We start from the raw sequence: 23,098 nt of genomic DNA on the forward strand, positions 1-23,098 counted from the left end.
GAATTGTTGATCGAGTTCATCAGTATTTCATTGTTGAAAAAGGGTGGCCGCCTACAAGAGAAAGCTACGCCACTGGAACTTGAAATTCAAGTCAGCTTGGAAATATCAGATAGAATAATTTTAAATGTATTCCTACTGCTAAAATGTAATGAAAAACTCTGCCTGATGAATTAAAATTTCTTCAATAACGAATAAAAAATTGAAATATTAAACGTGGTAAAAACAAGATAACATTTCATAGTTTTCTATGATATAACCAAAATTATTGGTCAATTAACCTCACAAAATTTTGAACGGCGTTTCTGGAGGCGATTTTTATTTATCTTGCTTATAAATTTGAGTTTTGTTTTTCTTAGTGTATAATTACCCAAAAAATGACTGCGATAAGAAGGGGAGAAGTTTTGATCTTCAAAGGCTGTAATTTTTTTCGACAGCGCTTAGTATTATCAGTGTTAAGTAGCAAAAGTGTGAAAATAACAGATATACGAACACTCGACGATGCACCAGGTTTGAAAGAATTTGAAGTAAGTTTAGTAAGGCTGCTTGACAAAGTGACCAATGGAACTGTTATTGAAATTAACGATGAAGGAACATCGATTTATTTCCAACCTGGGTTGCTATATGGAGGAACGATTGAGCATGACTGTTCGTTAGAAAGAGGAATAGGTAAACATTCACTGGTTAACTCATTAGAAATTGCAACATTCGAAATAATTCATGAATAAATTGTGAAACTAAACTTGACCTTATTTCTCAGGATATTATTTGGAAGCCCTTTTTATGCTTTCATTATTTTGTAAGAAACCATTAAATGCCACATTACGAGGAGTAACCAACACTAACATAGATCCATCAGTGGACCTGCTGAAAACATCTATGATAACAACTATGAAAAATTTTATTTATGACCATGAGAATTTAGACGTTTCTATCAAAAAGAGGGGTCAGTAGTTAATTTGTTGTAAAATGAAAAGCCAATTAAATATTCTTGATTTTGAAGGTCTAAGGCCGCTTGGTGGAGGTGAAATTGTTTTCAAATGCCCCATTGGACAACAACTCAGGCCGGTTCAACTTCTTGAAAGTGGCTTAGTCAAAAGAGTGAGAGGTACAGCATTTGCTCTAAGGGTCTCTCCAGCAATTGCCAATAGAATAGTTGATAAGGCAAAGGGTGTTATGCTCAATTTCATTCCTGATGTTTTCATAACAGCAGATCAGCGCAGAGGAAAACAATCGGGTAATAGTCCAGGTTTTGGAGTGCATTTAACTGCTGAAACAACCAAAGGAGTAATATATTCAGCAGAAGCAGTATGTTCATTGTTTTTTTTGTAGCCAAAAATAGTATTTCTCATAAATGTTACTTCCTAAACTTCTCCTTACTTTTCAGGTGTCAAATGTTGTAGCTTTTGGGGAAGAACCATCTTTACCAGAAGATTTGGGTGAAGCCGCAAGTCAAAGACTTTGTAAAGAAATATTTCTAGGTGGAGTGGTAGATTCCACATCACAAGCTCTAGCCATTCTCTTCATGGCTCTTGGTCCACAGGATGTTTCCAAGATTGTAACTGGAAATCTTACAGACTACACTGTGGGCTTTCTCAGGAACTTGAAAGAATTTTTTGGGGTCACCTTCAAAATTGAAAAGTACCATGCTGAGGAATTTGTTGAAGGATCCGGTTGTGAGAAAGTTCTACTGAGTTGCGTTGGACTTGGTTACACTAACTTAAGTAAGAGGACAATTTAATTGATGCATATTTGAAATATGAGTATTGTAAATATTTATGTAAATATACTGCAATCATCTGAAAATGAGTTGATATTTGTATTTTTAATAAAAACATATTTTTCATACAAATTTTTCTGTTATCTGAAATAAATCGTTCAGAAAGAAGTACTTTGTTGTATAAAGACGTCCTTATATTTCATACCAAACAAAGATTATAGAGAAGAATCTTTGATACCAAAAAGTTATAAGACAGCCTTAAACAACGTACTGCTTTTGTCGGTAATGTAGAAACCCTCTATATCAATTCGGGGATTCCCACGACTACTACCCTTCATACTATCTACATACTTGGCAAATACACTGATTCATTGGTAGACTTCATTGAGCGAAAATACATATATATTATTGAGTTGAATCGATCCGTATCGCAAAATGAAATTGGAAATTTCGATTTCCAGTCATAGAAACCAAAGATTACAGAGTACTCCGAAGATATCTTCGGAGTACTCTGACTTTGACTTTCTGTGTAGTTGAATTTCGGAGTTTGCGCAATATTCTTCTAACATGAAGATGTCTGAATCTGATATTTCAAACGTAAACAAAAATTTAGATATTGATTCTAATATGAGGAAAAAATCAGAAAGTGATAACAAACCTGCAATGACCCAAGACGACGATTCAGAAGGGACAGAAGAACAACCTTTGGATATCGGAGAACATTATTTAGTTCGAAGATCTGACGATTCTTGGCGTAAGCTGAAGTAATCTTTCGAAAAATCATCTTAATCATAATCTATTTTACTTCTCTAGATCCTGCCGAAATAATTCAAACTAGATATAATGACACAGAACAGCAATATGAATATTATGTTCATTATGAGGGATATAATAGGCGATTGGATGAATGGGTAAACCGGATTTTTCAAATCTGTTTTGTCAAGCTGAATTTCAGCCCTGTAATTGAGTAATAAATTAATACTTCAAAATGGTCGAATTCTAGGTTCCTAGAGGTAGAATTATGTCCTCAAGATTCAACATGGGGGAAGGGGGACAAAAAATGAACTCCGAGAAAGGTTGGAAAGATGGACCAGTTGTAACAGATTTATTATCAGACAGTACAGACAGAAAGATCACGAGAAACCAGAAAAGAAGGCATGATGAAATTAACCATATTCAGAAAAGGTATAAAGTTGCTAGAAAAATGATATTGTAGACATTAGTAGTCTTTTTATTTTATTTTCTTCAGCTATGCAGAGATGGATCCCACTACAGCTGCCCTTGAGAAAGAACATGAACAAATTACAAAAGTGAAATATATAGACAGAATCCAAATTGGCAGATTTGAAATTGATACTTGGTATTTTAGTCCATATCCAGAAGAGTATGGCCGTCAAAGTAAACTGTGGATATGTGAATATTGCCTAAAATACATGAGGTTAGAGAAGAGTTATAGGTACCACATGAGCGAATGTACATGGAGACAGCCTGTGGGGAAAGAAATTTATCGTAAAGGTACACTTTCAGTTTATGAAGTGGATGGAAGAGATCATAAAGTCTACTGCCAAAATCTGTGTCTCCTTGCGAAGTTATTTTTAGACCATAAAACTCTATATTTTGATGTAGAACCGTTTTTGTTTTATATTTTGTGTGAAGTAGATAAACATGGTGCACATATTGTTGGATATTTTTCAAAGGTAAGTGGCCTCATCTCACTATGCATGCAAGTGAGGGAATTGATTCATTATGAATCTTTTGTTCATGTTCCTCTCAAAATTCCTTAATATTTTCAGGAGAAAGAATCACCTGATGGAAATAATGTAGCATGTATTTTGACATTGCCCCCATACCAACGACAAGGATATGGAAAATTGCTTATTGCTTTCAGTTATGAATTGTCTCGACTTGAAGGGAATGTGGGTAGTCCAGAGCAACCTCTGAGCGACCTTGGAAAATTGAGTTACCGCAGCTATTGGAGTTGGATTTTACTCGAAATTCTAAGAGATTTTAGAGGAACCCTTTCGATTAAAGATCTGAGGTAAATAAACATGAACATCTAGATAAAATTTTCTGATTTTGTCCTAATTAATTTCATAATTTTCAGTCAAATGACTAGCATAACTCAAACTGATATCATTTCTACTCTCCAAAGTATGAATATGGTGAAGTATTGGAAAGGACAGCATGTTATTTGCGTAACACCAAAACTGGTTGAAGAACATATAAGATCGAGTCAGTACAAAAGACCTCGTTTATGTGTAGATAGTAGTGCATTGAGGTGGACACCCCGCAGACACAACAATAAATTAAATAAAAAGTGAAGAAAATATTTTATTCATCGATTCAGTTAAATATTGTTCGAAATTATGTGATAAAAGTTTTCAATAAATTCTTTCATTAATATTTTGATATAATTACTCTTTAAAAATTATTGGACATTGTACAATCTCCAATAGCCTTCAAACAACCTGAAATAACGTATAACTACACAAAAATAGAAGAAATTGAGTGACAATCTTTTTATTTTAGCAAATATTCCAATCCAAGGAAAAAATGCAGAGAATAAATTTTTTAATTTATATACAATAAATTTAATGTACAATTTAAATAAATCATTACAATCCAATTATTTCAATAAATTCCCAATCTAAAAGATTGCCCTTACGATATCACATTATCGTCAAGTAACAATTCATCACAATAAAAACTAATGGCTGTCCATAAATTGTAATTCGGATAATAAAAGTACATTATTTGGTAGCGGTTTAGGTTGAGGAGAAAGTAAGGTGATTGTTTGTCTATCCATATCGACATTTGTAACACATACAAAACCAGCAACCTGAGTCTTTATTATCTCCTCTTCCTCTTCTGAATCACAAAAACTGACAGACAGTAAATGATGTAATAGCCCTGGGTTGGGGGTCAGAAGAACTAATTTTGTCATGTGATCTTTTGGTTTCATCCCTAACGGCAAACATGAATCTGGTAAAGGTGGAGCTCCGATTCTATAAATTTTCAATTCAGACCACTTAATTTCAAAAGAATGAGGATACAAGGAATTTTTAGGTGTTCCATAAAAGTACTCCCGAATTCTTTGGTTTCTTGAATCTGCTCTCACACTTTTTGATCTTTCAACCACTCCCCCACTTTTCTGAAGGAAAATTACTTTCACAAAATCTGGCAAGTCCCGAACTAATTCATTATACAGTCTTTCTTGATCCAGAACTAAAACCACATCTACCTCAAACACTTTTGCATTATTCAGAATTAATTTGTACCCCTCATTTTTCACCCATCCACAAGTATTAATAATAACACCTGCAGTTCTAGCTCTTTTATTCACTTCTAATTTTTCTTTAACTGCAGAAGCTAATTGTGTGATAAGAATTGACATCAAGGCAGTATTCCTTTCCGCACTTTTATGTCCATAGTTAAAAACTAAAGGAGCTTCTTGAGCAAAACCCTCATCTATTGAAGCTGGTCTTTCTATTAATAAGGCTCCTATACTTCCCGGCACACCTATAGAACCTTGTCCAACATCCAAGTCAACAAGTATGGGCCTCCTACCTTCTCGTACAGCATAATTCAATAAAATCCTACAGAGTGTTGATTTTCCCACATCACAAGGACCCACAACCATCGTGGTTGGTCCCTTGGCATTTTCTTTTTCAGCTTCCATTCTCATATTTTCCAAGGCTGCATGACAATTAGAATATACCACCATGGGGGTTTCTTTGGCCACGTAAATTACATCAGTTTGACCTCGAACTTCCAGGGTACATCCAAACCAAGTAAACACTGCAACTTTTGCTCCTGCTGTGAATTCATATAACTTTCCTTTTACAATTTCTGTTCCAAAAACCTCAGCTTGGCCGGAACGAAGACTGAGATATACTTTCGCCGACTTCGACTCCACTTCGAAACGGAGTTCTTGGTCAACCTCTAATTTGAATTCTTGGATTTCATTCTTCTGATCATCTGTATTCGACATTTTAAAATTTGTGGAAAATTTTTTAATTTAATATTCAAATAAACCTGTATTTCAAACTTTGTACAAACAACAAACCACAGAAAAAACACCCTGATTTACTTTAGGTAGAGACATCTGCTTCACAGCATAGAACACGAAAATACTGCCAAAGAGTAAGTTCAAAGAGGTTAATCTTTGGTCAAAACTCATTGAACTCTATGAGTTCAATGTCAAAACTACTCTCTTTGCACAGAGTCGTCTTCCGGTCTGATGCTTTTTTCTTCGTTCTTTGTGCTTGTCGGCAGAGGCGGCCTGGCCATCTAAAAGACAGAGAACGTTCTTTTCTATGGTTTGTGCTGGCCACAGAAAAAAGAGTCCTGACATTTGAGGTTAAGGTCCTGATTAATGTAAACATTGTCACTCGTTAGTTAATTTTATAATAATTTATTAATAAATAATGACTGCTGACCTGATTGTTGATCACGAAATCCGATTATGGGTATTTCTTCCTATCGTCGTAATCACTTTCTTAGTAGGAATACTGAGACATTACATATCTATACTCCTTACCAGTCAGAAAAAAGTAGAGTTGCAACAGTTGAGAGATAGTCAACTCATTTTGAGAGCAAAACTTCTACGAGAAAATGCGAAGTATCTACCAAAGAACTCATTTCTCATGAGAAAAGGTGCATTCAATAAAGAGGAAGAGGGGTATCTTACCCAGAAGAGACCCAATAATACCCAAAATGTGATGACAGACCCATCTGTTATGACTGATATGCTCAAAGGAAATGTAACTAATGTTTTGCCTATGATCATAATTGGTGGCTGGATAAATTGGATGTTCTCTGGATTCATCACCACTAAAGTTCCATTTCCCTTAACCTTGAGGTTTAAGTCTATGCTCCAAAGAGGAATTGAACTTTCTCATTTAGATGCTTCATGGGTATCGTCTGCATCATGGTACTTTTTAAATGTGTTTGGCTTGAGGAGTATATACGCATTAGTTCTTGGGGAAAATAATGCAGCTGATCAGAGTAGGCAAATGCAAGAACAAATGTCTGGCGCAGCAACCAATATGCCTCAGGATCCTAGGGTACCCTTCAAAGCTGAATGGGAAGCTTTAGAGATATTGGAACATCAATGGGCTCTAGCAAATATAGAAAGCACCCTCCTTTGAGGATGTTGTAGTGAAAATTATTTAAATGTTTTAATTTGTACAGCTCATATTTATTGTGACTAAGAAAGTTGTTAAATTGATTTCTTGTGTACACAATTGATTATATTATTTAATGCAACCACAAATGTAATTGCTCTACAAGATTCATGTTCACTATTGATTATTAAAAATCAAATGAAACTATTGTATTAATTATTATTTTTGTCATTTTCAAAGAGAACAAAACGAAGAGCAGAAGATTAGTAGATTTGATAATATACTCTGGCTTCAATCCAGAAAACTTACAAGCGCCATGAGTACCTCAGATTCTATAGAATCTTTGATGAAAACTTATGGAAAATCTGTTTCTCGTTGGAAACTAGTGAACTCTAAAAGAAAAAAAGTTCTTTTAGAGTTCTCTGTGGGAAACAAGTACTAAAACTTGTTAAGAAATCGACACCAGTTGGCGCACCGTAGAGTAATCAAATTAAAAGAAATCTACCTATTTGAGCATCTGAAATGAAGAAATCTACTAAGGAAATGTCGATTTCTTCGTCGAGAATAAACTAAAGAATCCTAGAATACAGGGGCTGCATAGTGATTTTTTTGGGAGGAAAAACATTTTTCCTTCCATAACCCATTGAACTGTATGGGAACCCATAGAGTTCAATGACGTAAACTGAAATAAAATTCGTTCGAAAAATCCCCATATCTGACGAGCAAAATTTTCTAAAAAGGGGATATTCCATAATTAAAAAAAATTCGAAAACTGCTGGATCGATTCGGACCAAAACCAAGTTGCTTCGTCACCCAACGTGCAAAATTTCACACCGATAGATTCAAAATTGCGCAAGCCCACATTTTTTCCTTTTGAAAAATTATGCAACTAGTTTTTTTATTTCTACCGAAATCAATAATAGGCGCTTCTTAACATAGTGGATTTGCATAATCTTCCCAAAATTGAGCGCGATAGCTTGAAAATTGCGACTTTTAGCTTGTCCACAATAAACAGACACAAAATTTTTTTTATGAGTAATATAATAATTTTTTTTTTATATAAGTGGACGCATAACTATCGACTATAAGCTTCGCAGGTGCTGGGATACATCAACGAGAAAGTAATAATTAGAATTTATTGATGATCGAGTGGTACATGATATAAATAAAAATTGTAAATCTTTTGAAAACATGTTGACAACCATACTGTTGGTGACTTGTTATCACAGTTGCAATTTGTGATTTCAAGAAAGTGAGTAACAAATAAATCAACTTTTTGCGAAAATAAATTAAAGTTTTAATTCTACAGTACCAAACATTCAGAGCGTTTAGTTATAGAAAGAAAAGCTTTAGGATAAATTGAGAAATCTAAGTTTTAGCCGACTTCTTTATTTGCTATGCTATTTTCTCAAAATCACATTCGTTTAGCCTCTCATATAATGCCAAAAGAGATTGAATCTTACGATAAAACTAGTATTGTACATGTCATTGCCCATTGCATTTTAAACTCAATCGTACTCATGACTACTTTCCATCTGGTTCAACAGAGCATCCTTTTCTTCTTCTGTCACTTCTGTCATGTTCAGAAGCGACACCTTATTCTTCCTAGAATTTACACGACTCAGCCCCTCCAAAGCGCCAGACTCGGTGATTCTGTGAAAAAAAAATTAGGTTCCAATAGACCAGTGGTATGGGACTTACGCTTGATCCAAATCATCGTCTTCATCGCTCACAGCAAAATATGGGTTATGTGAAGCAGGCCTGAATTTGTAAGCTGTAAGAACGAAGAAAACATATGTTGACATCTCCCTGAACATTTCATCGAGCCATTCGTACTGGAACGGAACCGCCATTTTCAATAAGTAAACAATCATGCGGGTCGTGTAGATGTAGCAGACGATCATAACGTAAAAATGACGGAAAAGTTTCAATTTCTTCAAGTTCATTGCTGCTTTATCATCTGTTAGAGAAACTTCCTGAAATGGAGATATGAACAAATCACTTCTGTTAACTTGATATTCCTACTCTTACCTGTAAATGTCTAATTGACCAAACAACAGGAAACAAGATACAGCCACAGCAAAGAAGATCAACTAGAATGAAGATTCTTCTCCATGCTAAATGTTCTTTTGTACCTTCTTCGCTTTCCTCTAAAATAATTTCAGCTACATTGGCTAGAACTTGTAATGGAATCACTGCCATAAATAGCCTCTTCTCTTTTGGTGCCAGCACATGTTTTATGAAAGTCCATCCTGTACCTATGAGCACTAAAACCACAAACAGCAGTGCTCCTTTCAATAAGTGAGCTATGTAAAAGAGCACGGCCCAAGTGGCTATATGCACTCCTAAATATTGGATATAATGATAATTCACCCCGTGGAAAGCTAGTGATATTGCCTTGAGAAAAACAAGGACGGCCATCATGTAATGAATTTTAAACACAGGATGTTTCGATTGACGTAACAGGAAAACCCAAAACATTCCTGATAGTAAGAACAATATTGACATCATGCAATAAAGGGCTGGTAGGGGCATTTCTCCAGCTGACAAAAAATTGCTGAGATTTGTCTCCACAATTTGTATGGTAAAATCAACCGATACCTCTTGACCTTGATCGTAATTGGGACAGTTGTGGAAGTAAAGATTATACAATCCTTCTTCTTCAATACTAGCGATGGATATTGTGAACTGGAATGATAATTTTTTTTAAATCAGGAGACACTCATTAAATATAGAAATTCAGTACAAAAAAAACTGCTTACATTAGTACTGTAATAATTAACCCCTTTTACAGTTTTAGCAATAATATCAAAATTATAAGCAGCACATGGGGATTTCTTATCCCTTTTCCTCCTTTGCTGTTGTTCAACAACAGTTTCAAGTAAACTTTGAACTTCATCTCTACTTTTATAAATATGCACAATAGCATCTTCATGACATTTCACATGTAATCTGCAAACATAGCACTCTAATAAACAAGTTCAGAAACGCTTACCAACCCTGTGAATACTTGAAGATGCTGGCACAATTCCAAAGATTGTAAAATGATTCAGTCAACCAAAGGGCACAAATAAAAAAAATTTTTTTTCCATTGCAAGTTTTTTTTTCCAGTATTCACAAGGTTGGCAAGCATTCCTGAACTCATCCATTTATTCTAATAAACATACTTCTTATTTTTCAAATCAAGAATGAAGTACAATACTTCTGCACCATTTTGTTTGGTTATAACTTGTTTTAAAATGCATCGTTCTTGATGATTGTTTAAGTAAGGATTCATAGCATCATTGACAGTTCGGTCCAGACTGAATCCATACTAAAAAAACGTTTGAATATTGAGAAAGTTCATATTTATCTGAAAAACACTAACCATAGCCGTATCATTTTCAGAATCTGTTCTGAAATTTCGAAGCTGTACATCAAGTATTCCTCCTTGGTAGAAACCAAAGGTACTCAGAGCTATGTATTTGCGGACATCATTCTAAAAAAATAAATTTGGACAGTTGTCGTATAAGCAACCAAAACTATACCAAATTCAAACTCACATTCAGAGTCAGAGTATGGTTACGTGCAGAAACTAATGCACAAAAGAGTAATAATATAAATAGACGTTGAAAAATTTCCATTTTTGTATTCGTGATATCCATCAAGATTCAAAACATTGTTATGAGCACACTTATGTCTGCAAGTCTTCTTTACGATGATCTATATCATTTCCAGTATAATAAATCACATTGGTGTGCAATACGGGATATTTTCATTGAGTGAACTGCAAAAAATTTCTTATTTTCGTGAAAATTTATTCAGTCATTGATTATCTATTTCACTTGTTTTTATCTGACATTTCGAAAAGCCGAAACGAAACGAAGAAATCAGTGCTCCCAAATAGACCAAAATTATTGAGAATTTAATGTGAAAATTAAATTAAAATTTCCATAATCATAAAAAAGCTTAATACTTCTTTTTCTGGAATAATGAAGAATATTACAAAACTGATTCAAGCAAATTTTGATTACAAGTATGAACATGTTTTTATTCTGTGAAAACAAGTCAAGCAAAAGTCACGCATCAACAATGGAAAACTCGCAAATATTTGTGTTGTCATAAACACACTCATTTCAACAAAATTTTAAGCAAAAATAGCAAACAGCAATTATATTCAATTATCACGCCTGTAATTTTAACAATCTTACATCGAATTACTATTTCTCTTCCAAGAAACAACGACTGTCGAATTTTATTTATCTCCTGAGAATTTTTATATTTTGATTTTATTTTTATATAGCAGAGATGACACAAGTGAATTCAATTCCTGTGTTTGTATACCCACATTCTCTTAAATTTATATTGAATGGGAGGGCAAACCATAAACAATTAATGACTCTTTACAACCCATTTGATTTTCCGATCAAGTTCAAGAGTGAGTTGTTATCTTGAAAAAAATTGTAATCCTAATATTTTTCTTGTTATAGTCTCATGTACTGCACCCAGTAAGTACACACTCTCTGACCCTGATGGATACATTGCAGCTAAAAGTTCTTTCGATATAGTCATAAAACATTTGGTACCGGCCATTTCAAATTGTGGTACGGTTGACAAATTTCGGGTTTTCATTGCTGACTCAAAAACTCAGAAGGTATGACATCAACATAAAGGTTTGTTTTCAAAAGTGGAGTAGGAAATTCTCAGTATATTGAAAAAATTATCAATTATGAAAATGTTTCTACTGACCATAAGCTTTGAAAAATTATTTGGGGTACTTTATGAGGAGAATTTATTGCACTATGTGGACTTATATACCTAGCATTTTAGTTAGTTTTTGTTTTCTTCCACCTGAAGATACTATTGTTGTAGTGAAGCGTATAAAACACCATTTGAGTAAGATTTTAGTGATTTAAGTTTAAAACGTTTAAAAATTTTTTAAGATATTTATTTCTACAACTAAACACTTTCTCCCAATATGATATTAGACATATGCAATGTAATGATACAATAGATACTCTATATATCATACATTACATATACATATAGATATGCATACATATGAAGTCATGTTTGTTTCACTTATTATCTTGGTTTTCTACTGGAATAAAATGAGGAAAAAATCCCCAAAGTATTACCATACCAGTTGTCTATTCCACTTTTATAAATACCTAAGTTGTGTGATCTTCATGAGTTAAGAAATTTTTAACAGTAGATACACTAATCTAGAAAAATATAGACTTGAGTTAATCCACTTTTTTCATCAGTATTTAAAATTATTTTATTGAGTCTATACACTTCATGTAAATTCACACTATTGTTATTGTTGGAAAATGATCTACTTCAAGAGTTCTAAATTGAGTTTCCTTTTTTATAGTTATTCTTTATTCAGCAAGCGTGAGTCTAGACAATCCATTCACACTGATATTTTGTTTTCAGATAACTGGGAGACAGGACATAGATACTATTCTCTTAGAATATGACGATGATGGTATTATGGAAAATCAAAGAGATTTTCATAGTATCAATAAAGCATCTGATTCAAGTAAATCAAGAGACATAAGTAGAGGAAGGGATCAGTTCGTGAATAACGATATCAACAAAACAATGAAGTCATTCGTTTTGTTTGTTACAGCTGTAGCAATGGTGGCATTGTTAATGCTACCATTGAAGGACGTTGATGAACCAAACCATTTGGTACCTGATTACTTATATTTAAGTTCTTCATCAAAAATTGGTCTCGCATTTTTGGTAGGTGCAATATCAACCTATTATTTATTCTCATTTCATGAACGCTCTCAGACTGTTAATGTGATATATGATGATAAAAAATGATAAAATACATTTTTTATTTCTGGGAAGTTTACTTCTTACGTTTTAGGGCTGCAGTACTCAACCTTTTTTTTTGCAGTTTTCATGGCTAGTGTCACTATTCATCCAATTAAAGTGTACTTACCACAATTATTTAAATTAAATGCAGCCTTTGTCAGATGTGGAACACAAAGGAAAAATATTTTGAGTACTGCTGCTCTAGAGCCCCAAAATAATAGATTCGTTCAATCTAATATTTTTGATTCTTCTTGATATTAAAGAGAAAAAGCACTGACAACATGATTTTTTTTTTAGTTTATAATAATATTTATTTTCAATCATTTGTGCAGTTAATGAATTTGTCATCCATCCACATACTAAATGTACCTAATACTGCATAGCTAACAGAAAAAATATTTTCTGATCCAGTGAAAATCCAGTTGTAAAATTTGAAGGTTCATAGTTCATGCAAAATTGCATTGCCATCTAGCGGATAGTTTTGGTGATACATTCAAATAATATTCCACAAAATTTTGCTCGGTCCTTGTTTTTCTTGAATTTGACCATGAATACTATATAAATAAGTCCAACCAAACCTTCGTAGGAACAAACACAAAAAAATCTTGGTACACTCCAGCTAATAGGTACATATTGAGAAATGACAAAGTATAACTACACTGCAGAATATTCTTTATTTTGCAAGGTATCAACAACTTGTGAGCACCTTAAGCATAAATCATCCTTAATAGTAGATTGCATTCTTCTACACCTTGGACATGAATAGTTTCCACTTTTGGCAACTTCTAGATGATAATCTTTAACAAGATCTTCCTTTTTCGAAATATTCACACTTGCACACAGGAGAATAATCGATAATTCATATTTCCATTGCTCCAAGGTGTTCATTTTCTGAAATAAATTTTTTTAACTTAAATAACACAAACCAACAGCATATTATGATAGTCATTATTACAGTGGATGACGTGAATAATAGCCATAATATGTGAGAAGAATACTGTACTTCAACCACCATTGCGAATGGATTATATACTACTATACTGTATATATTGCTATATACTACTTATTACTTTATACTACAGCAATATTCTAATGTTGAGCGTCTGAATCTGTAGTTCTGAGCATGAAGTTTGATAGACAATTGAATAATGGCCATAATCACAAGTGATTTATGAATGTCAAGGAAATGGATAGGTTACTAGTAAGCCGGTATATCTGACATATTGGTAGAAATTCTCTTGAATTGGATAAAATCCTTCGGAATCCAAAAACCGCTTGAAAGCGAAACTTCATTGGTCATTTTCATTCGTGAATGCCCAGTCGAATGTTACGCTCATGTCTATGCTTTTCTCGACCTATCTTCACGTCATTTCGAAAGCAAAGTTGTAAAACGTGAAGTTAGCCGAGACCCTGAAATTCTATGGTTTCGTCTGATGACTTTTGAAATTTCAAATATGTATTGCCCATTTTGATCATTTTTTCAAATAATTCCGTTCATTGTTGGTCGACAGACATTCGCTACTTTCGATATATGCCCAAAATAGAAGTCTACTTTGTACTGGTGAAAACTCTATATAACTAATAGGACTTTTCCCTATTTTAGGCTATATCTCGTATTCATTGCAGATTAGGAAGTGACGTTAGAAATATCATGCTGCTACCGATTGGAAGCTCAATTCCTCGACTTTCTAATTACATTTACAACACTAGAACACTCCACTTCTACTCTTTTTCTCGTCAAGATCTCAGAATTTTCAAGATATCTTAACGACAGCCTCTGGTGATTTCGTCACATGACTAGTTTGGCAGACTAGTTCACTAATATGCATCGATGGTGGATAAAAGAATTTTTTATCTGACTCAAAATAAGGTGGAAAGCACTGCATGAAATATTAGTGTAAATTACCCATTTTCTTCAAACTATCAGCGAATGAGCCCCTATATCAAAATGATAATCAACACCTAAACAAGAAATTATAATGATTGTGGATGGATTAGAATGGGCATACACCTGTGTGAATTTTCTTATCCAATATGATACACAATTCATGTGAAAATCGATGCTTACCTGAATTCTCTCGAATAATTCAGTTGATAATTTAATGTTAACGTCCATCGAGCTGCTTGCAGATCCCAATTGAAGATTGAAATTTTTCTTTATATCAAGGACAATATCCATTATTTCCTTCACTTCATCATTTTTCCAATCACAATTAATTCCTTTATGGTGTGTTTTGAAGAAACTTTCTCCCTTCTTCGTTGTACTATTCATATATATTTCCTCAATCAAATGAGGTAACATTGGCGCTACACTCAAACTTATTACATCCAAAATTTGTTTAAGCGTGTATTGCGCAGCTATTCTTGCCGAGTTATTAGGGGCTTCACAATACAATCTATCCTTGATAGCTGGATAATAGAGTCCCGATATTTCGTTTGTAAGAAGATTCACAACCGATTTTCCAATTTTATTAAAAGCATATTCTTCAGCATGGGACTTGAACTGGAACCGATATCCTGATGAATTTGAATGTGGGACACAGAAGGAATTTTATATACTTACTTCGTGATAAAAATCATGTAGTAGATGCAAAATATACTTATCTAAAAACAAGAGATCTGAATATTCTTGATCTGCCTCTTCATATTCATTCAACGCTCCTAATATAAACCGTAAAACACTTCTTATTTTCTGTACTTCCTTAGAGCATACTTGAAGAACATTATCACTGACGTTTATTTGAGCAGCGTTATTAGCATGACAAGAGACCCACCATCTGAAGAAAAAAGATTTTAAAGGAAAAATTATGCCAAACTCAGACTAAATTATCGCAAAATATAAAAGTAGACTGACCTTAAAACATCTATTCCATAAGGTTTTTGTCCCTTCTTCCCGTTTACAATATCTATCGGATCTACAACATTCCCTTGCGATTTCGACATTTTTAAACCCTTTTCATCAACGGCAAAACCATGAATATAGATCGATTTACAAGGGGGCTCATTTCTGCAGGCAAGGGAGGTTATCAGGGAAGAATAGAACCAACCGTTTAGCTGATCATTTCCTTCAAGATAAAGGTCGGCAATTTTGTCTCCCCCAATGACTTGCGACCAAGAAATGCCACTGTCGAACCAAATATCTAGAATATCCTATAATATTTTATTGTAGATTTTATATTATGTTGATTTCTCTGCATAATTATTTCATAACATCTATTTTTATTCAGGTTAAGTTCTTACCTCACTCTTCCTTATTTCAGAAATGTTAATATTTTTTCGAAGATTTTCTGGTAACAATTTTTCTTCGTTTAGCATCCACCAATAATCAGTACCATTTTCTTCAAGCAATTTGCACTGATAGTCGATGATATCCCTAGAAAAAATGTCACATACCTTAAAAAAGGAGTATTTTTTGATTTTTAAAGATTGGGTACACATAATGTCCATTTTATACTTACTGATTGAATATAATTTCGTTGGTTTTTTGGTGAAAGAATACTGGGATCGGTACACCCCAAGTTCTTTGTCTTGAAATACACCAAAAAGGACGTTTTCCTATTTGTTTCCTGAATTCTTCCCTGAAAACTGAGCTTCTCACATTGGGAATGAAAGTTAATTTAGAGACATGTTCCTGAAATCGGCGGAAATATTAATTCACAAATTCATTGAATTTCAACAATTTCTAACCAATGCCTTGTCCTTCACTGCATTTGTGTTCAAAAACCACTGTTGACTTGCTTTTATTATCACAGGTTTCTTTGTCCTCCAATCGTAGGGATAGCTATGGGTGATTTTTGAATGATTTACCAAATCTTCATCGAGCTTTTGAATGACAGTCTGATTACCTTCTTCAAGAACAAATTTTCCTTCCAAATCAGGTCCTGCTTCTTTTTTATAAGAACCTTCTTCATTCACAAGATCAACCTACAAATATCCTAGAGGTTTTTTCTTAAAATTCTCAAAGGCATAAAATTATTAACTGAACTTATATGTTGAACATCAAAAATAATGAATATTTTAAGCTGCTCTCAAAAATTAGTTGATATTGGGTTATAATTGAACTTACTATTGATAAATTATTTTCTAAGGCTACTAAGAAATCTTCCGGACCATGTGCTGGTGCTGTATGCACAAGTCCAGTCCCTTTATCGCTGCTAACATGAGATGCAGGTAAAAAAGGCAAGATTTTATCCTTATAAATAGGATGTCTATACTCAGCCCCAGAGAGTATTCCATCTAAAAAGTTTTTTCACAATAAAATAAATTTTGATCAAAAAACACTTACCAGGTAATATTTGCAGTAGTTCAATATTACAGTTGAGTGTAATTTTGAGTTCCTCTAACCTTTCTACAGCAGCAATGAAGATGGTATTTCCAGAATCTGTTGTACAGAGGCAGTAAGTTAATTTTGGACTATAGCATACACTTTGATTGGATGGTAATGTCCATGGAGTCGTTGTCCAGACTAATGCGTAAATACTGAAAAATTTGTTAAAGTAGAAACTTTCAAGACAGAATATTATGACTTCCTTACGGTTTATCAATTGACATCCCCAGTTTGGGAAAATTTTCAATTTTAAACCGTACATAAATACTTGAACTCTGATGATTTTCGTTATATTCCAATTCTGATTCAGCTAGTGCTGTTCTAGAAAAATATAAATGATAATTGAAGACTTTTATAGAATGTCGAAAAATATTCACTTTGACGAAGGTGACCAATGGATTGGTTTGGTATCCCTGAAGATGAGATTTTTTGAATATAATTCATAAAATTGCCTGAACTGGTTAATGATGTAATCTTTACTGAATGTGGTGTATATATTATTCCAATCTCCCAAAATCCCCCAGGATTGGAATATTTTCTTTTGATCTTCAATTGCTTGTTGAGCATATTTTCTAGCTAGAATAAAAATTAACTATAATCAAGCCTCTCTTAAGTGTTGCTTATGTTTACCCTTATTTCTTATTTCTAAAGGATCTGTTACAGAGTTCTGATTTTTTATTGCTTTCAATTCAATCGGCAAGCCATGACAATCCCATCCGGGGATATAATTTACTTTTTTACCTTCTAATATTTTTTGTCTTATAATAACATCCTTTAATATCTGTGAACAATATAAACAACTTTAGACTAACTTTGGAGGTTTTGAAGTATAAATCTAGAAATACTTAAGCTCACTTTATTAATTGCATGCCCCATGTGAGGAATACCATTTGCATAAGGTGGTCCATCGTGCAAAATGAACTCTGGTTCAGTTAAAAAAAGTTTCTGCCAGCTATATACATCATGTTTTCTTAGCAACTGTAAATGGATATTATTATTCAAAGCCAAAATCAATGCACAGTCTCAACAACCTCATTTAAACTAGAATCTCGTTCGATTAACTTTTTGTTTTCCAGTCGAAGTGGAAGATCTGTTTTTGGTAAGATTACTGTATGAGAGTAGGACTTGAGCCTTGATGCGCAATACAAGTTAATTTTTAATTTTTTTGAAAGCAGTACTCTTTTCCATCCCATTTTCATTATAAATTAGGTACTTTGTTTATTTACGGCAAGTTTTTTATTTATTTTAGGTTACATTAAGAACATAGACCTTAGTTCCAATCATAGATATCTGAACATTGAGTTCAATGATCTGATTAGTATTCTGTCTGACATACATGGACTTGTAACCGCAACATTGGCCAGAAAATTGACCAGCCTATTTGAAATGAGAAGTATGAAGAAATGGCAATTTAATGAAACATATAATTTTAACTTTATGGTCTCGTTAATTGAAAGGCAATTTCTAAAAAATTCAACACTAGTGATATGAAAAGTTTCCATTTTCATACTATATTTTCGTTTATCATATGATACATAATTATTTACACAGTTGATATTCAAATTGTTCTGAGAAAAAGCCTCTATGGAATGATAAATACAACTAATAAATAAGATTAAATAAGTGTTTGATACATATTTAACATTATAAATACAATTTACCACATTGACGTGCTAATATATTACTGGCACTCAAGATTTCTGAATTTTCTTGAGCTTTTCTTAGGAATGTTTAGAACAGATTGTTTAACTTCCTCTAAAAAGCTATTGGAATTGTGAATTGAAGTCCCTCCAAGCAAAACATTGAAGCCAGGATGGTTACGATTGAAGGAATGCACAACTAGAGATTCTTCATAGGTAGTTCCACCAATCATAAATACTATTATATCTTGACAACGATTACTGTTATTATTGAATCCCATACAAGGATATAAATTTTCCTTCAATCTTCCTCTTGCTATTTCTTCCAATGTTTCTTGCAGCAGTGGCTTATGCTGGGTATACACATTATCAACTCCACTTAATCCTTTGAAAAATCTCTTTGTTATTTTCACAGCTTCCTCAACATTAAACAAATCATTCTGTCTTGTGATTGATGCAGCATATTCTAGCACATAAGCGATATTTGACAAAAGATTTTTAGAAATATTCCTTTTTTTCAACATATCAATCAAACCTACAACTTCATTGTTCGCATGGTTTTGATATCGGAGAGCATAGAGAATAACCAGTTTGACCAAATCAAGTGGTCTAATTTTATCATTTGCTATCAATTTCTTGATACCTTGTAAATGGCTTGAATGATCATTTTGGGATGTGATTTCTTGCTCTACCTCTGAAACATCCAGCAAATGGTATTTATTAACCATAGAACTAAGTTCACCAACAACAGTCACATGCTTAGTAACATTTCCTGAGAGTTTTTTGAATTGGGGATAGGCATCTACGAAATTCTTCATATCAGCTATACTTTCAATTTTCTGATGACTCTTCGCTTTCATCTGAAATGCAGAACACATTATAAATCATGGAAGCAGCAACAATGTTGAAGGCTACACACCTGAAATTGTTCCATCAGTTGTTTTATGTTTTGACCTATCTCACCATAATTCAAAAATATATTTTTGGCATAAAATGCATCTTGCTCAGCAGAAAGGACTACTTCTGTTAGTTCTTTTGAAATACCTGGGACTTTAGATAAATTCACTCTATTGTTATAAATGGTTAATAGTTCATGAACCATGGCTTGGTAAGTCCATTGATTCAACAATGGTGTTATAGGATCATCTCGTCGATCTAATATTAATAATAATGACTGACTACTCTGTCCAAATGCAAATAAAGTACTTTCTTTACTTATAATATCACTTATTTTTTTTCCAAGCTCTTTGCATAGTTTGGAATTATTCTGATACCGAATTAATGGACATTTTTTGAGAGATAGAAGTACAGAGATGACACCTGCAACACTTCTTTGTAGAGCATCCACATTCCAAGTAAGATCATTTATTGGGCAGTTTAAACCTAATGAAAATAAATGTGGGTTGACAGCTAAGTAATCCATGTATAATTCTTGTACCTCTTTTACTACTTCTTGTTCATCATGCTCTGCTAAAACTTTAATATCTGCCTTCGCTATTATATTACTAAAATAAATATAATAAGAACCATACTTTGGTCTTGTTAATTCATAACATAATAATTTGATGTTTTCAGTGGTGGGTCTTAAGAAAACTAAGCATTTCAAGTATCTCAGTGCCATTGTGTTATTTTGGTTTTGTGAATCTGAAATCCTTTCAACCAAATATACTTCTTTCTGTTGAATCTCTGACTGACTACAAATCATACTGACAATACTAGTTGTTTCTTTATCCATCATTAAAACTTTCATTCCTGGTTCACTTTCCTCAGTCATTTTATTGATATATGCCTTTCCTGCTGCTATGACATTCATTGTTACGACGATTAATTATACTTGAATTACTGTTAAGGCTATCAGATAATAATTTTCTCAATTCGACATAATTTAATGAAAGAATTAACACAAAGTCCGAATTTTAGTTAATATCTTTCAGACTGTTGACTCTTCGACTGTCAAAATGATGTTTGTTCCGTCAAAGTTGAACATTCATTTGAAATTTGAACTACCATGTTTTTATTGATTTGATCTACTCATGTTTTTGTGCTCAGAACACCATAGAGGAATCTTTGATCAAAGATGAGGCAGATGACAGATCTGTCATCTGTCTCTGATAAAGGGTTATGTTTAAAACAACAAACCTTGTTATCATGTTGGAATAACTCTGATATAATTTATAAATAATTAGGGATACCTCTTCATTGTTCAAGGCAATAGGAAACAAGTCAGCCAAAATCTCGTTCAGTCTGTGTGATCGTAAATTTTGTTTGATTAGAAGTCCTAAAGAAAATATGGCATCTCCTGCGCCTAAATCTCCTGAACAAACCGATAAAACTAAAAAATATGACCGTCAACTAAGGTATAATCTGAAAATTTCTAATATCATGATATTGAGCAGTCAATATTTTAAGGCTATGGGGAGATCACGGACAAATGCTTCTGGAAAAGGCTAAAGTTTGTCTCATTAATGCCACTGCCTTAGGTACAGAGGTATTGAAAAGCTTGGTACTTCCTGGAATAGGAGCTTTCACCATTGTCGATGGGGAAAAAATAACTCCTGAAGATATAGGTTCAAAGTAATATGGCAAATTTTGTTGGTAATCATTGTTAGTCATTTGAAATTGAAGTTTTTTTTTAGATTCTGAAAGTCTCGGAATGTCCAGAGCTCAAGTTGCTACACAGGCCCTATTAGAACTGAATTTGGATGTAAGAGGAGATTATATAGATGAAGCAGTTGAACATGTTTTATCTCATTCAGAAAATTTTTTCTCTAATTTTGATCTTGTAATAGCTGCTGCCTTATCAGAAAAGTATGTTTAATTGATATGATTATAGAACAGAAATGTAGGAGTCATATTTTTCTAGGGTTTTGATACCTCTTTCGAAGCATTTGTGGGAAGCTAATGTTCCTTTGATAGTCTGTAGAAGCATTGGTTTTCTGGGATATATTAGATTACAAGTTAAAGAACATACAGTAATAGAATCTCATCCTGATAGTGAAAATCCAGATTTGAGATTAATAAATCTATGGCCTGAATTGGAGAATCATTTACAAAAGATTGACATATCAAAACTGGATAGTAAGGAAAGAAGTCATGTTCCAGCCATTGTAATATTGTATTATTACATTTCGAAGTTCAAAGAACAAAATAATGGTGCGAACTGTTATTCTTTAAATCAAGTAATTCTTGACCTCAAGGGAGATTTATATTTTAGGTGCTTTGCCAGTATCAAGGGAGGACAAGAATCAAATTCGTAAAATGATAAGAGAAAGTGCAGTAAATGATGAAAATGGTATTAAAACATTAGAAGAGAACTTTGAAGAAGCTATCCGGTTCGTGAATACATGTATCTCGAATCAAACAATACCCAGTCAAATCAGGGAAATTTTAGAGGACGATTCTTGTACTAATTTAACTCAGAAAAGTCGTCCATTTTGGATCATGTGTACTGCTTTAAGAGAATTTGTAGAAACAGAGGGGGCTTTACCAGTAAGAGGAACTTTGCCAGATATGGCTAGCGATTCAGAGAGTTACATAACACTGCAGCAGATTTACCAGCGAAAGGCTCAAGCACAAGCTGAATCCATCTATAGGAGATCATGCCAAATTGCCAGGAATGTTGGAATGCATCAAGATTCAATTTCTGAGCAAGAGGTAAAAAAATTTTTTTTTTCAACAAATTCGCTGGGTTGAAGTCAGTGTGTATGGAATCTACAGATCTCCTGATGCAGGTCAAAGGTAGATCAATGTTGTGTTTTGTTTCCAGGTCAAACTTTTCTGTAAGCATTCCAGCGAACTCTTCGTCATGAGAGGAAGCAGTATTGCAGACGAATACACCAAACACTGTCCAGATCTCTCATCACAGCTGGAGGATCCGGATAGTTTAATGTTTTATTACGTTATCCTCAGGGGATTTGAACGTTTCATAGGAGATTTTAACACTTATCCTGGTCAATATGATGATCATGTGGAACCTGACGTTTTGAAACTGAAAATGATCATTGGAAAGCTGTTGAACGAATGGGGGTGCAGTCAGATTTTGAGGGATGAGAGAGTGCATGAAATTTGCAGATATGGAGGTGCAGAGTTGCATTCTGTGTCTGCCGTTCTTGGAGGAACTGCAGCGCATGAAGCTATCAAACTGGTTACCCATCAATACAAACCTTTGAATAATACTTTCATCTATGATGCTATCACTTCAAATTCGGCAACATATACATTGTAATTTTTGTTTGTTCTGTTGATAATTTACTTTTAAATTTGATGGTTTCACCAAACAAGTCCAATTGTTTGAGAATTATGGCTGTCTAGTTATGGTTATTAAATTAATTATGTACTAGTCTCGTATTTTGCTTTCTTATGCAATAAAATTCCAGTTTTCAAGTAAATTTTTCTTATCATTCTTAAAGTGTGTTTTAAACGTATCTTTGGTTCTGATTTGGATGAATAAGCATGAGTGAATTTATTGGATAAATATACC

General features: G+C 33.5%; 9 protein-coding genes across 11 annotated transcripts; 5 read left to right on the top strand and 4 right to left on the bottom strand.

Annotated features, from left to right (window-relative positions):
* Positions 1 to 276: 276 nt before the first annotated feature.
* LOC123312365 (probable RNA 3'-terminal phosphate cyclase-like protein) lies at positions 277 to 1,849 on the top strand. Its single transcript, XM_044896756.1, has 4 exons — positions 277 to 666; positions 758 to 943; positions 1,001 to 1,305; positions 1,385 to 1,849. Exons 1-4 carry the CDS (start codon positions 375 to 377, stop codon positions 1,736 to 1,738), a joined length of 1,137 nt encoding a protein of 378 aa, XP_044752691.1. The 5' UTR covers positions 277 to 374; the 3' UTR covers positions 1,739 to 1,849.
* A 415-nt stretch (positions 1,850 to 2,264) lies between these two features.
* LOC123315978 (histone acetyltransferase KAT8) lies at positions 2,265 to 4,120 on the top strand. The gene is made up of 6 exons (XM_044901890.1): positions 2,265 to 2,471; positions 2,531 to 2,628; positions 2,721 to 2,902; positions 2,967 to 3,414; positions 3,511 to 3,755; positions 3,822 to 4,120. The coding sequence occupies exons 1-6, from the start codon at positions 2,285 to 2,287 to the stop codon at positions 4,036 to 4,038; spliced, it is 1,377 nt and encodes a 458-aa protein (XP_044757825.1). The 5' UTR covers positions 2,265 to 2,284; the 3' UTR covers positions 4,039 to 4,120.
* A 101-nt stretch (positions 4,121 to 4,221) lies between these two features.
* On the bottom strand, positions 4,222 to 5,816 carry LOC123315981 (protein CLP1 homolog). The gene has a single exon (XM_044901894.1). It carries the CDS (start codon positions 5,706 to 5,708, stop codon positions 4,425 to 4,427), a length of 1,284 nt encoding a protein of 427 aa, XP_044757829.1. The 5' UTR covers positions 5,709 to 5,816; the 3' UTR covers positions 4,222 to 4,424.
* A 239-nt stretch (positions 5,817 to 6,055) lies between these two features.
* Positions 6,056 to 7,053, top strand: LOC123311560 (ER membrane protein complex subunit 3). The gene has a single exon (XM_044895600.1). The coding sequence runs from the start codon at positions 6,145 to 6,147 to the stop codon at positions 6,865 to 6,867; it is 723 nt and encodes a 240-aa protein (XP_044751535.1). The 5' UTR covers positions 6,056 to 6,144; the 3' UTR covers positions 6,868 to 7,053.
* Positions 7,054 to 7,965: 912 nt separating this feature from the next.
* LOC123322793 (protein GPR107) lies at positions 7,966 to 10,714 on the bottom strand. The gene is made up of 7 exons (XM_044910842.1): positions 10,386 to 10,714; positions 10,211 to 10,321; positions 10,011 to 10,156; positions 9,606 to 9,795; positions 8,875 to 9,531; positions 8,545 to 8,819; positions 7,966 to 8,496 (listed from the first exon to the last, which is right to left on the bottom strand). The coding sequence occupies exons 1-7, from the start codon at positions 10,485 to 10,487 to the stop codon at positions 8,352 to 8,354; spliced, it is 1,626 nt and encodes a 541-aa protein (XP_044766777.1). The 5' UTR covers positions 10,488 to 10,714; the 3' UTR covers positions 7,966 to 8,351.
* A 160-nt stretch (positions 10,715 to 10,874) lies between these two features.
* Positions 10,875 to 12,931, top strand: LOC123322861 (motile sperm domain-containing protein 1-like). Its single transcript, XM_044910948.1, has 3 exons — positions 10,875 to 11,260; positions 11,313 to 11,476; positions 12,262 to 12,931. Exons 1-3 carry the CDS (start codon positions 11,131 to 11,133, stop codon positions 12,655 to 12,657), a joined length of 690 nt encoding a protein of 229 aa, XP_044766883.1. The 5' UTR covers positions 10,875 to 11,130; the 3' UTR covers positions 12,658 to 12,931.
* A 268-nt stretch (positions 12,932 to 13,199) lies between these two features.
* LOC123322606 (isoleucine--tRNA ligase, mitochondrial) lies at positions 13,200 to 18,259 on the bottom strand. Of its 2 annotated transcripts, none has more exons than XM_044910662.1 (14): positions 18,010 to 18,259; positions 17,834 to 17,956; positions 17,609 to 17,778; positions 17,356 to 17,554; positions 17,186 to 17,299; positions 16,937 to 17,130; positions 16,718 to 16,887; positions 16,339 to 16,575; positions 16,110 to 16,282; positions 15,892 to 16,024; positions 15,506 to 15,801; positions 15,215 to 15,428; positions 14,720 to 15,154; positions 13,200 to 13,542 (listed from the first exon to the last, which is right to left on the bottom strand). In XM_044910662.1, exons 2-14 carry the CDS (start codon positions 17,884 to 17,886, stop codon positions 13,306 to 13,308), a joined length of 2,625 nt encoding a protein of 874 aa, XP_044766597.1. In that variant the 5' UTR covers positions 17,887 to 17,956; positions 18,010 to 18,259; the 3' UTR covers positions 13,200 to 13,305. The 2 variants fall into 2 exon arrangements, with proteins under 2 accessions (XP_044766597.1, XP_044766522.1); XM_044910587.1 differs by having other exon boundaries at positions 13,202 to 13,542; positions 17,609 to 17,759.
* Positions 18,260 to 18,473: 214 nt separating this feature from the next.
* LOC123322731 (vacuolar protein sorting-associated protein 45) lies at positions 18,474 to 20,572 on the bottom strand. Its single transcript, XM_044910757.1, has 2 exons — positions 19,538 to 20,572; positions 18,474 to 19,478 (listed from the first exon to the last, which is right to left on the bottom strand). Exons 1-2 carry the CDS (start codon positions 20,429 to 20,431, stop codon positions 18,660 to 18,662), a joined length of 1,713 nt encoding a protein of 570 aa, XP_044766692.1. The 5' UTR covers positions 20,432 to 20,572; the 3' UTR covers positions 18,474 to 18,659.
* Positions 20,573 to 20,719: 147 nt separating this feature from the next.
* Positions 20,720 to 22,954, top strand: LOC123317548 (NEDD8-activating enzyme E1 regulatory subunit). Of its 2 annotated transcripts, XM_044904134.1 has the most exons (6): positions 20,720 to 20,975; positions 21,028 to 21,192; positions 21,244 to 21,426; positions 21,482 to 21,771; positions 21,833 to 22,272; positions 22,385 to 22,954. In XM_044904134.1, the coding sequence occupies exons 1-6, from the start codon at positions 20,908 to 20,910 to the stop codon at positions 22,841 to 22,843; spliced, it is 1,605 nt and encodes a 534-aa protein (XP_044760069.1). In that variant the 5' UTR covers positions 20,720 to 20,907; the 3' UTR covers positions 22,844 to 22,954. The 2 variants fall into 2 exon arrangements, with proteins under 2 accessions (XP_044760069.1, XP_044760074.1); XM_044904139.1 differs by lacking the exon at positions 20,720 to 20,975 and having other exon boundaries at positions 21,051 to 21,192; positions 21,255 to 21,426.
* The last annotated feature ends 144 nt before the right edge of the window (positions 22,955 to 23,098 follow it).

This window comes from Coccinella septempunctata, chromosome 1, assembly GCF_907165205.1.
Source record: "Coccinella septempunctata chromosome 1, icCocSept1.1, whole genome shotgun sequence".
NCBI lineage: Eukaryota > Metazoa > Arthropoda > Insecta > Coleoptera > Coccinellidae > Coccinella > Coccinella septempunctata.

Bases quoted from the DNA above. Each gene is read 5' to 3' on its own strand.
- LOC123322606 (XM_044910587.1), bottom strand. From the start codon at position 18,177: ATGAAAATGGGATGGAAAAGAGTACTGCTTTCAAAAAAATTAAAAATT. The intron at 17,957-18,009 runs GTTGTTGAGACT...ATCCATTTACAG, and splicing joins GAGATTCTAGTTTAAATGAG to TTGCTAAGAAAACATGATGT. The intron at 16,025-16,109 runs GTAAGTATAAAA...CATTTTTTCTAG, and splicing joins AACGAAATTATATTCAATCA to GGATATCATCGACTATCAGT.
- LOC123312365 (XM_044896756.1), top strand. From the start codon at position 375: ATGACTGCGATAAGAAGGGGAGAAGTTTTGATCTTCAAAGGCTGTAAT. The intron at 667-757 runs GTAAACATTCAC...CTTATTTCTCAG, and splicing joins TTCGTTAGAAAGAGGAATAG to GATATTATTTGGAAGCCCTT. The intron at 1,306-1,384 runs GTATGTTCATTG...CTTACTTTTCAG, and splicing joins TAATATATTCAGCAGAAGCA to GTGTCAAATGTTGTAGCTTT.
- LOC123322861 (XM_044910948.1), top strand. From the start codon at position 11,131: ATGACACAAGTGAATTCAATTCCTGTGTTTGTATACCCACATTCTCTT. The intron at 11,261-11,312 runs GTGAGTTGTTAT...TTCTTGTTATAG, and splicing joins TTTTCCGATCAAGTTCAAGA to TCTCATGTACTGCACCCAGT. The intron at 11,477-12,261 runs GTATGACATCAA...TTTTGTTTTCAG, and splicing joins CTGACTCAAAAACTCAGAAG to ATAACTGGGAGACAGGACAT.
- LOC123322793 (XM_044910842.1), bottom strand. From the start codon at position 10,487: ATGGATATCACGAATACAAAAATGGAAATTTTTCAACGTCTATTTATA. The intron at 10,322-10,385 runs GTGAGTTTGAAT...TTATTTTTTTAG, and splicing joins ACCATACTCTGACTCTGAAT to AATGATGTCCGCAAATACAT. The intron at 9,532-9,605 runs GTAAGCAGTTTT...TTATCATTCCAG, and splicing joins TTAATTATTACAGTACTAAT to TTCACAATATCCATCGCTAG.
- LOC123315978 (XM_044901890.1), top strand. From the start codon at position 2,285: ATGAAGATGTCTGAATCTGATATTTCAAACGTAAACAAAAATTTAGAT. The intron at 2,472-2,530 runs GTAAGCTGAAGT...TTACTTCTCTAG, and splicing joins AAGATCTGACGATTCTTGGC to ATCCTGCCGAAATAATTCAA. The intron at 3,415-3,510 runs GTAAGTGGCCTC...TAATATTTTCAG, and splicing joins TTGTTGGATATTTTTCAAAG to GAGAAAGAATCACCTGATGG.
- LOC123315981 (XM_044901894.1), bottom strand. From the start codon at position 5,708: ATGTCGAATACAGATGATCAGAAGAATGAAATCCAAGAATTCAAATTA.
- LOC123322731 (XM_044910757.1), bottom strand. From the start codon at position 20,431: ATGAATGTCATAGCAGCAGGAAAGGCATATATCAATAAAATGACTGAG. The intron at 19,479-19,537 runs GTGTGTAGCCTT...TCTGCATTTCAG, and splicing joins AACTGATGGAACAATTTCAG to ATGAAAGCGAAGAGTCATCA.
- LOC123311560 (XM_044895600.1), top strand. From the start codon at position 6,145: ATGACTGCTGACCTGATTGTTGATCACGAAATCCGATTATGGGTATTT.
- LOC123317548 (XM_044904134.1), top strand. From the start codon at position 20,908: ATGGCATCTCCTGCGCCTAAATCTCCTGAACAAACCGATAAAACTAAA. The intron at 21,772-21,832 runs GTGCGAACTGTT...TTTATATTTTAG, and splicing joins GTTCAAAGAACAAAATAATG to GTGCTTTGCCAGTATCAAGG. The intron at 22,273-22,384 runs GTAAAAAAATTT...TTTTGTTTCCAG, and splicing joins ATTCAATTTCTGAGCAAGAG to GTCAAACTTTTCTGTAAGCA.